Raw genomic sequence first — 13,291 nt, 5'->3', positions numbered from 1 at the left:
TCCAGGAACTGGCAGTAGGACTGGGAGTTGAGCTTGACTCCATCCTCAACCCGAAAAGGCCCCACAAGCTCATCTTTGATGATACCAGCCCAAACCAGTACTCCACCTCCACCTTGCTGGCGTCTGAGTCAGACTGGAGCTCTCTGCCCTTTACCAATCCAGCCACGGGCCCATCCATCTGGCCCATCAAGACTCACTCTCATTTCATCAGTCCATAAAACCTTAGAAAAATCAGTCTTGAGATATTTCTTGGCCCAGTCTTGACGTTTCAGCTTGTGTGTCTTGTTCAGTGGTGGTCGTCTTTCAGCCTTTCTTACCTTGGCCATGTCTCTGAGTATTGCACACCTTGTGCTTTTGGGCACTCCAGTGATGTTGCAGCTCTGAAATATGGCCAAACTGGTAGCAAGTGGCATCGTGGCAGCTGCACGCTTGACTTTTCTCAGTTCATGGGCAGTTATTTTGCGCCTTGGTTTTTCCACACGCTTCTTGCGACCCTGTTGACTATTTTGAATGAAACGCTTGATTGTTCGATGATCACGCTTCAGAAGCTTTGCAATTTTAAGAGTGCTGCATCCCTCTGCAAGATATCTCACTATTTTTGACTTTTCTGAGCCTGTCAAGTCCTTCTTTTGACCCATTTTGCCAAAGGAAAGGAAGTTGCCTAATAATTATGCACACCTGATATAGGGTGTTGATGTCATTAGACCACACCCCTTCTCATTACAGAGATGCACATCACCTAATATGCTTAATTGGTAGTAGGCTTTCGAGCCTATACAGCTTGGAGTAAGACAACATGCATAAAGAGGATGATGTGGTCAAAATACACATTTGCCTAATAATTCTGCACTCCCTGTATATTGCATGGCATGGCCTCTCATTCTATAGTATGGTATGCTATGGCCTGTCTTTGTATAGTATGGAATTGCCTATCATTGTCTAGTATGGTATGGCCTATCATTGTATAATATGGTATGGTAAAGTATACTATGGTACTATGGGATGGCTTGTTATAGTATAGTATGGTATTGCAAAGGCAATGTTAACTTTATATTAGTAGAGCTTCATTTATGGGCCTTGAGACTAGGGGTAGCGAGGGCAGTTGCGGGGTTATCGAAGGTAGGTCAGAGGTAAATGACACCCGTGCCACTTTGCTATGTATCCCTTCCGTAGTGAATAGGCATTGTGCAATACTTTATTCCCCACACGTTACGCTTAATATTAGTCTACAAAATAAGCAACGAGTCAGCAAATTCAAAAATCTGAATGTACATATACGTTGGCGCTATTTTGAGTTATAAATGTCTGCAAATTCGAATGGATCACTAAATACACGTGCAAATGAAGAGCTGCGTTTACTTCGGCAAAGTGTCCCTATCAAATGCTGTCTTACTGGCTGCATCATTCAGGCTGCTTTCTGCAGAATATAGCTGCGGGCCTTCAGCTTCCCCAGCTTCCTATAGCACAATCCCTCACTCGTGTGCACACACAAAAGGAAATAATTCTCATCGCTTTGTTAGAGGTGGAGAGGTGGTGAATAGCATCTTGTAAGCCGAGCCTTGGACGAAACTGTATATATTTTAAGGCAATGGCGTAACTACACTGGAGAGAGGCCCTGCAAAGAACATGGAGGTATCCCCTCCTCAGCACTCACTCAAGAGCTCTCAGGCCAGGGTGCTGTGCTGAGGGAGCCCCCTGGAGCTGCGGGGTGACACCATTGTTTTAAGGGTAACATTAGATACATGCAAGCCCACACCGAGTGTAAGAAGCAGAAGAACGCTCTCACAGAGAATAGTATTTTTTTTATTGCAGCAGAAGCCTCTCTAGCACACAAAGAATGAGAATAGTGGAATCTGGTGATATAGCGCGTCAAACTACTTTAGGTAAGTGGCGTGCGATTTCACCCTTCTTTGCCAAGCAGACACTCGTGCATTGGATGTTGGTACAATGGGAGTCTCACATGCCCACTGAAGAGACATTCCATTGATCTGACTAAGCTGTAAAAGCAGAGGGGTGATGGCCAGGGCTGTCGACTTTAGTACTGGGGAACCAGGTTTGAGTCCTGGCGTCGGCTCAACTTCCCGCGATACTGGACACATCGCTTAATCTCACTGTGCGTAATAAACAAATCTAACCTTGTTTTTAATATAACCAGTGGTCACAGAAAGTGCTCCAATGCCCTCCGGCAGAGTGCGTCTTACATATTGAAAAAAAACAGAAGAATGAGAGAGAAAGAAATACAGGTGCAAGTCAGGGGAACAGATGTATGAGCCATACAATACTATAAAGTGTGGAGCTTGCACAGAACGACCCTGTGTTTGAGTGCTGACTGGGAAGGGTAGAAAAGTACACACGGTAGACAGCTGTATAAAACATGCACTTGCATGGAGTACTTCAGGAAAAAAACAAGTGACGCAGCAAGAGGAATGACTGCAATAAACAAAGCAGCAAGAGGCAGAAAAAGTACCTCAATACAAGTCAATACGAATGTGATATATATATATATATATATAATGAAATAATTCAGTACTTAGTCTACGAAAGTTGAGGAAGTGAAGCTGGCATGCGATGGCAAAAATAGGAGGCAGCAAATAAGAGTGACAGTCAAGCCAATAAATGGTAAGTAATGGGCAGACCCTTGTTGTATACCAGTGGTTCCCAAACTTTTTCGACCCGTGGCTCCCTTGACCTATTGGCCATTGGCTGCGGCTCCCTGTTATGTCACTTTTTTTGACGGGGGGGGGATGTAAGCCAGGATTTGGGAGCACTTCCATTTTTCTTCCTAAAAAATAATTGGGATGAAGCTGATAAAGGGCTTCTGCGATAGGGACTTGTCTTTAGTGGCTTGGAGTATGCACTGCCAGTAATCTGCTGCTGAAGGCCAGTGCACAACATTTTTATCACACTCTTTCTGCCTGTCATAGCGCTTTCTCCTTGTTCCTGGCAAGTTTAAAAAAAAAAAGCACGTTAGCATTTTTGATCTCAGATCCTCCAGCACCACACTTGGAATCCCATATATGACAATAGACCTGATTCAGGCTTCAAGGGGAGAAATACATTCTCCCGATTCTTATTTTTTCAATTTCCCGCTTTCCTCTTAAATGTTGACATTTTTGTAATTTCATGATTACCCTCTTTTCTTGAGTAGCTGCAGAACACTGACAGAAGTGACACTCTATCATTGTCCTGATTGGGCCTGACCCTGCCTAAATGGACATACTCTTTATTTATTAGGCAAGACGTCATGTGCTAGTCCAAACCACTCCAGACGCTGACAGCTGTGGCTTCCATAACATCCCCACATGGCATTCCCACATGGGTTACTTAGGGCTGCAAATGCACATTGCAAAACCCTAACAAGTTTGATTTTTGCACTGTGATTCTTTCTTTTTCATACTACCGTACGTCTCTGTTCCAAACACAACATCTTTAGAATGGAGCCGTATGGTAGCATGAAAGAGAAAGAATTGCAGTGCTAACAGTGCTTAATTTGAGCCAGTGCTTTCCGCAGGGCTTAATTTGAGCAGGTGGTTTCCGGTTTTCTGCATCAGACATTTAGTAAGAGCAAAAGATACATATGGGAAACGTGGAGGAAGAGAAACTAAAAAGCATCACTAAGGGAGAAAGTAGAAAGCTGCATGAGTGAGCTGAAGGAGTAGGGAGTGGCTGTAAATGGATTAAAGAGGTCCGAGAAGGCTCGCACATTTAAATGCAGCATCCGCTTGTTTCAAAAGAGAGCTTTCAGCACCATCACATTTTTATCTACAAATTAAGCACTGGGTTTCCAGTGGGGGGCACAGCACTTATTTTTAAGGACTGGCACTTAGGCCCATATTTATGAAACGTTTGTGCTACATTTGCATTATTTTGTGACGCAAAAGCAGCGCAGACTTACAAAATATACTTATATTTTGTGAGTTTGCGCTGCTTTTGCATAAACAAAGGACACATGCGGCACAAACGTTTCATAAATATGGGCCTTAGTTTTCTGCATCAGGCATTTACTGTGAGCAAAGGCACATATGGGAAGGATGAAGAAAAAGAAGGACATAAAAGCTCCACATTGGGAGAAAGATGCAAGAGTGAGCTGAAGGGGCAGGAAGAGGCTGTAAATGGATTGAAGAGGCCCAAGATGGCTTTAGGATTACTGCTGCCTCAATATTCTGTGCATGCATATTTAACTGCAGCAGCCACATGTTTCAGAGGAGAGCTTTCAGGCATGTTTTTATTTATAAATATTTAAACACTGAGTGGAAACAAATCAAACTTGATGGGTTTTACAATTTACTATGTAACATTGCAAAACTCTAACAAGTTTGATTTATTTCCACTGTGATTCTTTCTTTTTAATACTACTGTTGGGCTCCATTCTAATGTAACTTGTCCTTAGAATGGAGCAGTACAGTAGTATGAAACAGAAAGAATTGCAGTGCAGATAAATCAAACTTGTTAGGTTTTTGCAATGTTATGATGTCTATTGTAAAATCCATCAAGTTTGGTTTGTTTCCACTGTAAGTCTTTCTCTGTCATACTACCATGCAGCTTTGATAGCTGTACCGTAGTATGAAAGAGAAACTCGCAGTGGAAACAAATCAAACTTGATGGGTTTTACAACTTTCAACATAACATTGCAAAACCTGAACAAGTTTGATTTATTTCCACTGTGATTCTTTCGTTTTCATACTCCTGTAAAGCCTCATTCTAAATGTAATGTATTTTTAGAATGAGACCCTACGGTAGTATGAAAATGAAAGCATTTCAGTGTTCCCTAGAAGTGTGCGGCGCCCCTGGTGAGTTCTGATGGCGCACCAGGGAGCCACGGCGCACACTTTGGGAAACACTGTTGTATACAACATCTCTCGCAAGTGAGAGCACATGCGCTGCCTCAGAGGAGACCTACTGCACAGTGCATATACTAGATGAAGCCCCGCTTTAGGACTCTGGATCTTGGAAGGACATGAAGCTGCATGACTAGGCCATGAAGATGTAAGGAGGTGTGACTAAAATTAGCAGAGTTTCAGATACTGGGACAATCTATCCAAATTTGAAGACATCTAGTAAGAGAGCTAGTAAGATTAGCTCAGGCGTTATGTCTAAAAGGGTCTCTAGGGTATTGTGAGCAATTTGAGCCTCATAGCAATTCAAGTTGCTCATACAGGTTGCCCCTGTACGTGGAGCTAGGTTGTAATACCACTGTATTGCACTGTCAAAGACAATCTCGCTTTTGGCAGGCTTCACACCTCAAATGCTTCCTCGTTGTGAATTTGAGCATTGTTTCTCATCTGTTCCTCACTCCACTAGGTTATTGCTGGCTGTGCTATTTTGATTATTGCTTTGTACCAGAGTATCCAATTTCTCCATGTGAACTGCAACAGCCATTAGCAAAGCAAATTATCTGGTGCACTCCCGTGCTGAGCCCATGGTCCTGGTGGTCAGGACCATGGGCTCAGCACCAGGCCTAAGTCCCAGTCCCCTAGTGCAGGCAGAGAGTGACCAAAAATGTAGTGATTAACATTAGCTTATTTGGGGTACGGTGTGAGTTTGTGTGGGTGTATTAGCGGGGAGTTGTGGAGGGGGGGAGGTACAGAGCACTCCAAGTGCACAACCCCGCCAATAGTTACAACAACCATACACAGTGTCACAACCAGTGCTCACAATCCAAAAGTATGGTTGATAACATTCCTTTCATCAGCGAATGCCTCAAGGTAAGTCATTACATTATTAGGGAATTACAAAGATGTTGATGCAGGGTGCAGACATCATTAACATAGTTTGGTGGGAAAATGTTCCTGCTACCATGACCTACATGTATTAAGCAAGTCCTGGGTTCATTTCTGGACTTAGGCGACTCCACCTTTCACATTCATAAGTTGCTAAAATATAACTGAACAGCGGGGGACAATGTAAACTGTTATTTAAGGCATTACAAGACAAATCAGGTTGCAGTGTCGACTGTACTGTCATTCTACCTCTTTCTCCTGTGACTGTAGTTGCATAGTGAGCTCTATGGGTTAATGCAACCGTTTGGATACTGCGTTTAGCTTGCAGACCATAGATTTGAAAGTGGGGAGGGACCACTCCGAATTAAACCCTTGGAAGATAAATAAATTAGTTCCATCAAGTTGCTATGACTATAACGGTAAATATTATAACACGAAGGGAGAGTATCGGGAGTGCCCCAACCCCACACTAACTCCCAGCGGGGACACAGACCATTTAGGTGCACGAACACGTTGTTGCCTTTGGAGTAAGTGTGACTACAATGGCAACTTCCCACCGTTAGATCCCAGACCAGAGGCTAACTGCCTTTTCTCGCAGGGCCATACCCCCTCAAATTCTCCAGGTACGCCTATTTTCTTAGAGCACTTATCTTTCCCAATGAGCATACAATTTTACTCCCCCCACCTTAGGTATCCCTGACCCTGATGAATGCCTGAACCTTTTGGCGTTTAGTGTGGGCAGAAACATGTTGGTCCCCATTTTTTAGACCCCTTGAGTCATCATACTCAAAGGAGTCCCCATCCCCTCTTTTACTCTTACCTCCGAACACCTACATTAAAACGTCTTAACAAAACAGGTGATTTGTAAGGTAATTTTATTATTCACTACCCTTATCTGGATCCCTTGTTTTATCCAGCAAGATTAAATCTCAGCACTCCCTCTGCAGTTCTTTTAACAACGAGGTTGAGTCCGCCCAGGTAGTACCATCTTACCTGGGTGGGGCTAGGTGGTCATATGATGAAGCATGACACTATAACGTGTGTGAGACCACCTAGTCCGTAAAGGGAACTCCCTCAAAGTTCTAGCCACCCAACACACTCATACATCCTCTTTTATTACGTGCTCAATCAGCGCACTTTTAACAGGCCACAAGAGACCTGTTCTCTCCAATACCACCCCACGCACCTTATGTGTGTGCAGTCTATAACGGTAAATATTAAAACATTACACATTAATATTTCTGCAGCAACTGTCATATGGGTGCCTAGAGAACAGATATGGATGCGACTTACAGCTAACAGGTTTGACATCAGACAGGAAACCAAACAGGAAAATCTCGGACCCCTTCTGAAAAGAATGCATTAATATAACATTGGAATTCCTGCACCACTTGGGTAATCTTACTTTCTCGGTTGTGGTCCTACTGGGCAATTGTGAGATTTTCCCAGAAAAATATTGAATGGTGTTCCAAATGGCCTTTCTGCAGGGTCATACCCAAACTTTTTTGCCTTCCTCCTTCTCTTTTTCTGACCTCATTTTTGCTGACTTTAGGACTCTGCACACGTTACCACTGCGAATCAGTGCTAAAGTGCATATGCTCGCTTCCTAAAACATGGTAACAATGGCTCATACCCAATTGGCATATTTAATTTACTTGTAAGTCCCTAGCAAAACTGCACTGCATATGCCCAGGGCCTGTAAATTAAATACTACTAGTGGGCCTGCAGCACTGGTTGTGCCACCCACACAAGTAGCCCTTAACCATGTCTCAGGCCTGCCACTGCAAGGCCTGTGTGTGCAGGTTCCCTGCCACTTCAACTTGGCTTTTAAAAAGTAATTGCCAAGCCTTAAACTCCCCCCTTTTTACATATAAGTCACCCCTAAGGTAGGCCCTAGGTAATCCATGGGGAAGGGTGCTATGTAGGTAAAAGGCAAGTCACAAACATGTGTGTTCTATATGTCCTGGTAGTGTAAAACTCCTAAATTTGTTTTACCTTTCTGTGAGGTCTGCTCCTTTCATAGGACAGCATTTGGGCTACCCTCATGTACTGTTTGTGTGGCAGATTCTGATCTGAAAGGAGTAACCAAGTCATATTTATTATGGCCAGAATGGTAATAGAAAACCCTGCTTATTTGTGAAGTTGGATTTAATATTACTATTATGGAAATGGCACTTTTAGAAGTGAGTATTTCTGTACACTGTAAACCTTCTATGCCTTCCAATCCAAGTCTTGCTGGGCTGGTTAACAGCTCCCTTGTGCATTTCAACCAGACTACCACAAACACAAGATGCTCAGTCACATCTGCATAGGACTTCCTGGGCTGGGAGGGTGGAGGGCCTGACACTTACATGTCAAAGGACAGTGGCCTGCCCTCACACAATGGAATGCCAAGCCCCCTACTGGGACCCTGGCAGACAGGATAGTACTGAGAGGGGACCTTGTGCACTTTTAAACCACTCTTTCAAGTCTCCCACACTTCAAAGGCACATATGGGTATTTAAACCGGGTCTCTGACTCTACCAACTCAGACACTTCTAGACAAGATACCTAACTAGGAGAAGAAACTCTGAACCAGAACCTGCAACCTGCCAAGAGAAGCTGTCTGCCTGCCCAAAGGACCCACCTGACTGGTTTTCTGAAAAGGACTGCTGCCTTGCTACCCTCTTGCTCTGATAAGAAGTGCTCTCCAAGGGTTTGCTTCCTGTTTTTTGAAGTTTTGGGGCCAAAAAGATTTCATCTCTACAAAGAACTACTTGTGCGGCGAAAATCGACGCACAGCCTGCCGGAATTGATGCACAGCCTGGATCGCGCTGAGAAAATCACTGCACGCCAAACAGGAACGACGCAGCCTGGCTCCCCGAATGGATATCAATGGAGCGCCAGCATTGTGAGTGGAACTTCGACGCATGGCCCACTGGATCAACGCATAGCCGAGCCGGAATGACGCAGCCCGACTTCCTGCAAGAGGAATCGACGCAGCGCCTGCCATGCAACAGAAATTTCCACGCATCGCCCACCGGATCGTCCAAATACCCTGCAACCCGAAGAGGATCCAAGTCTGCATGCCCAGAAATCGACGCAAAGCCCTTGTTGTGTGGAAAAGCATTGACTCATCATCTGTGTGTGCCCGGAGAAACCGACGCACACCTCCCCATTTTCCATGCATCTCCTCCTCTGCGGTCTTGTGCAGATAATTTAGACGCAAACCAGGTACTTTGTGCTTGCAAGAGACACATTGCTTTTTAAGAACTAGAGACTCTATTTATCATTACCAAAGTGATATTTCCACTTGTATTTATCAAATCTTGGTCGTTTTGACCTTATTTTAACCAGATAAATATTCTATATTTTCTAAACCTGTGTAGTGTACTTTTGTGGTGTTATACTGTGTTATTGCATGATTTATTGCAAAAATACTTTACACATTGCCTTCTAAGTTAAGCCTGACTGCTCAGTGCCAAGCTACCACAGGGTGGGCACCGGATACTTTGGATTGTTTGTGACTTACCCTGACTAGAGAGAGGGACAGGGGGTAACCTGACTGCCAACTAAAGACCCGATTTCTAACAAATAGCTTGTGAGTCTCAGTGCTGTCAAACACATTCCAGTATGTTACTCCCTATTTTTATCCATTTCTCCACCACACATTTCACCTGCTCTCAGCAGGTGAAATATCCGAGGTAAAAGTATCAGGGACGTGGTGTTCCCCATTACTCATAATCCTCATTAGGTAGGTGCCTACTTTTAATGACAGAAAAGGATTGAAGTGTACTGGTAATGGGGGGTTGGGTGAAGTCTTTTATACCCGTAATGTCTATAAAATGAGTGACACCGAGCTGAATACTAGTTACAACTATCATTTGAGCCAATAACCATTTTTTTATTTAGCAGCTGGTCGTGTTATAAAAACGATTAATAATGGTAAAGAAACGTGAAGAAACAAATGTGAGAAGAACACAAATACTATAAAGTCACAAGAATTCGAATACACAAAATGGCAAAACAAAATACACAACAGTAATAGTATGGCATGATATACATATAGAATGTTTACTTCTAGAGTAGTTCAATTAAATGTAATTTATAGTGAACATTTACACTGCAATGGAACGCATACATGAACTATGTATAAGTTTAAAAATCAGTTGCATTACACTGCTGTAGGAAAAGAAATCAATTAAAAAATTAGCAATCATGTTCATGGACAATGATCCGTTCAAAGACCTGTATTGTCTTAAATTATCTCTATGTTTTCTTAACACTATGAGAATGTAATGGGTCCATAAAACACACATCTCCTTGCAGTCCGTTTATTAACATACAAGTTAATAGAACAAAACTAAAGTTGGAGAACCTACCAGCAAGGGCTCCGGATATAGCTCCAGCTGAGCTCTGTATATAACATCATCTAAAGCTTTTCGAGCCGAATCCCACTCTCCATTATAACTAGAAAGACCAAAATGACATAAATAACCAAACGGCAGTACACTTGTCAGCCCTAAGCCGTGACAAACAGCATAGGGTGCATTATGAGTTCACATAATCATGTCTGACACTGACATTTTACATAAACAGTATAGCTTGTTTATCTTCTTTTCTCATACTTTTTTTTAGACCATTGCTATAAAAGGGTCTTGCGTTTTCAGTTCTGGCATTAGCCAAGAGATTTTGTTTATGGTAAACAAAAGTATGTAAAAACACACGTACCAAGAGAATTTTTCAGCTAGCCCTCTACATCCGTTCGTCTGTTCAGTGGTTATTCACATTTTATTTCCGCCGACCTGGTCAGTGAGTCAACTCACTTCGTGCACTGCTTCTTTTCTCTGCGAGTGATGCATTCTACCCAAGCACAATTTCGTCACCCACAACAGAAAAAGTAGCCTCTTTCATTGTCCAGGACTTGTGGACTTTTCAATTTTTTTAAAAAAAATATAGTTTTTTTTCTTTTTTAACCTTTCTGGGGACCGAGAAGTGTCAGAGAGGCTGCTACCAGATTATTGCTGCCTCTTGCCGAGCATAGCTATGTCGCACACGAGTTGTGGTGCCCAGGGGACCATAATTATTTTCCGACAAGTACACTTGCAATTGCTTTTTCACAAGGACTGCAGGAAAGACTGTTCTACATAATACATTATATTTTGCAACTAATAAAATGTGTTCTTCAGTGTAAAAAAATTATAGTCAGTTTTTGTTTGTGTGGTGCAGTTGGGAACTGGTGCTTCAGGTTTATCGGTTCATTCACAGGGGTGGGACGTTATAGCAGCCCACCAACGAATTGGCCAAGTGCCCATATAGGGGGTCCAATACAGATACGGCTCCAAGGGATCATGTTAGGGAGTCCCACCCTTCATTTTAGGGCTGCACATCACCATGTATTAATGTGTTCGCCACATTGTCAAAAACAGTGATTGTTATACATAAGAGTGGTCATTGGGGTGTGGGGTCGCGGACCTCAAATCGTTCCTGCAGGGCATCCCATTCTAGGGCAATAGGTTTTTTGCGGACGCCGCAATATTCCACGTGGCTAATAGCAACACTTTCGGCTAGTCCCCAGTGTGTCACCTCCTCCTGCCATCTGGTGAGCCTAGGTGCTACCGAAGCTTTCCACTGTCTAGTAATGAGTGCTTTTGCTAATATTAATGCCAAGCCCGCAAATCGCCGGTGCACTCTGTCGCCACGTAACCCCGGCTGTAGATCAAACATACACTGTGTCGGAGTATCCTATTGGTCTAGCCCGGTTGCATCCTTCAGTGCTGCTGTCACCCACCCCAGTGCTCAGTCAGGCGGGAACATTCCCATAACATATGCAGCAGCTCCGCATCTGCAAACTGGTAGCGGGGCAGGCAGCCGGTGCAGTAGGGAACAATCTGGCCAGTCTACGGGGGATAAGGTACGCTCTGTGTAAGATAGATTATTGGATGAATTTGAATCTAGTATTTTGCAAGACTTTTTTGGGATATTCTAATATATGCTCCCAGTCTTTGTCAGTAATTTCCACACAGAGGTCTGACTCCCATTTCTGTTTTAACTGAGCCAGTGATACGTCTAGGCTCGTCCATAGGCCATGATAGAGCCAGCGCACCAAATGTTGGCCATCCCCCACTGTATGGACATCTTGGAGAAGTTCATGCATCTCAGGCTCTGTCCCAGTTGGGGCCCAATGTCGACGCACATATCTGACCATGCTGGCATGTATTAAAAATAGTGACTCTTGAGAGGCCATGTATGTGTGTGAATTCTGTGTGTGGCAGTATCTCCCAGTCTTAGAACAATGCTTCCACTGTTGCTACTCCCTCTCCCTCCCATGATGCCAACATTTGCGTTGTGAGTGTACCAGCTGCCAAGGGAAGTTCCCAAAGGGGCACATTGGGAGCATGGGGGCAGCTGTTGCAGTGTACTTCACCGCAAGTCTCCAGTATGCTAGCGCTATCCACAACAGTAATGGGCACCGCTGTGGGGCAGTGACGCCTGGACAGATCAGCCTGTGCAACTGACCACGATCTACCTGCACCTGGGTGTAGGCTTTTTCTGATAGATTCCACCTAGCTAACCAATATGACAGCCATTGTAATTGTCCCACTATGCAATATGACTTATAGTCCGGAGCTCCATCCTTCCCCTGGGTTGTGGGTAGTTGCAGTTTCACTAGTCCAATCCTTCGTCGGCCTCTCCCCCAAATCATATCTCCTAGCATTGCGCCCATTAGATGGAATACCCACACGGGGACCACCAATGGAAAATTCACAAAGTAGTATAAGAGGCGCGGTAGCATGACCATCTTAGCTAACGCCAATTGGCCTGCCACCGACAGGGTGATCCAAAAGGTGATCCTTGACTTAAGGGAGTTTATGTCCCTCACTAGATTGCCCTATAGGGAGTCCCTCTTGTCCCGGTAGACATTAATACCCAGGTATCTAAACATGTGCGCCGCCACTGGTAGGTCTTTATGAGTAAACCTTACTTATACGTCCTGCAAATCCCTTGCAAACTTGAATGCACAGGACTTTTCTATATTGATATGGAGTCCCGATAGAGCTCCAAAGGAGGCCAATAAGTCTGGCACTGTACATAGTCCATCAGTAAGGTCGCGAAAATACAGAATCATGTAGTCAGCTTATAAGGAAAATAGCATGTACCTTGTGTCCCATTGGGATGCCCTATCTGCTGACCCCTCATAGATATGCTGTGCCAGTGGCTCCAGTGCTAGAATGAACAGGAGTGGTGACAGTGGACATCCCTGTCTAGTTTCACGTCCAATCTGATGTGCCCCAGAAATATGTGGATCCATCTTTGCTTTTGCTGTGGGTGCAGCGTATAGTAGGGCCACCCAGCGGATGAAGGCTTGTGATATGTCATAGTGTTTTAATGCCAACAGCATATATTTCCAACTCAGGGTGCCAAACGCTTGACACACATCCAGAGATACACATCCCCCAAAGAGGTAGGCCCTAGCAGACCCCGCCATCACATAGAATAACCTACGAATATTTAATGAGGTGCTGCGTCGGGGCACAAAGCCACACTGGTCTTCGTGCGTTAGTCTTGGAAGCAGCTGGAGTAGCCTACCT

General features: G+C 44.1%; 1 protein-coding gene across 3 annotated transcripts in view; it reads right to left on the bottom strand.

The window, feature by feature from the left end:
• HYCC1 (hyccin PI4KA lipid kinase complex subunit 1) overlaps positions 1–13,291 on the bottom strand; it is a 361,690-nt gene that overhangs the window by 64,802 nt on the left and 283,597 nt on the right. For all 3 annotated transcript variants that reach the window (XM_069211534.1, XM_069211535.1, XM_069211536.1), the window contains exon 9: positions 10,082–10,169. In XM_069211534.1, coding sequence (XP_069067635.1) covers positions 10,082–10,169 — 88 coding nt within the window. The remainder of the gene's footprint in view (positions 1–10,081; positions 10,170–13,291) is intronic.

This window comes from Pleurodeles waltl, chromosome 10, assembly GCF_031143425.1.
Source record: "Pleurodeles waltl isolate 20211129_DDA chromosome 10, aPleWal1.hap1.20221129, whole genome shotgun sequence".
In the NCBI taxonomy this organism is placed as follows: Eukaryota; Metazoa; Chordata; class Amphibia; order Caudata; family Salamandridae; genus Pleurodeles; species Pleurodeles waltl.
This window is presented reverse-complemented; position numbering and strand designations above follow the sequence as displayed.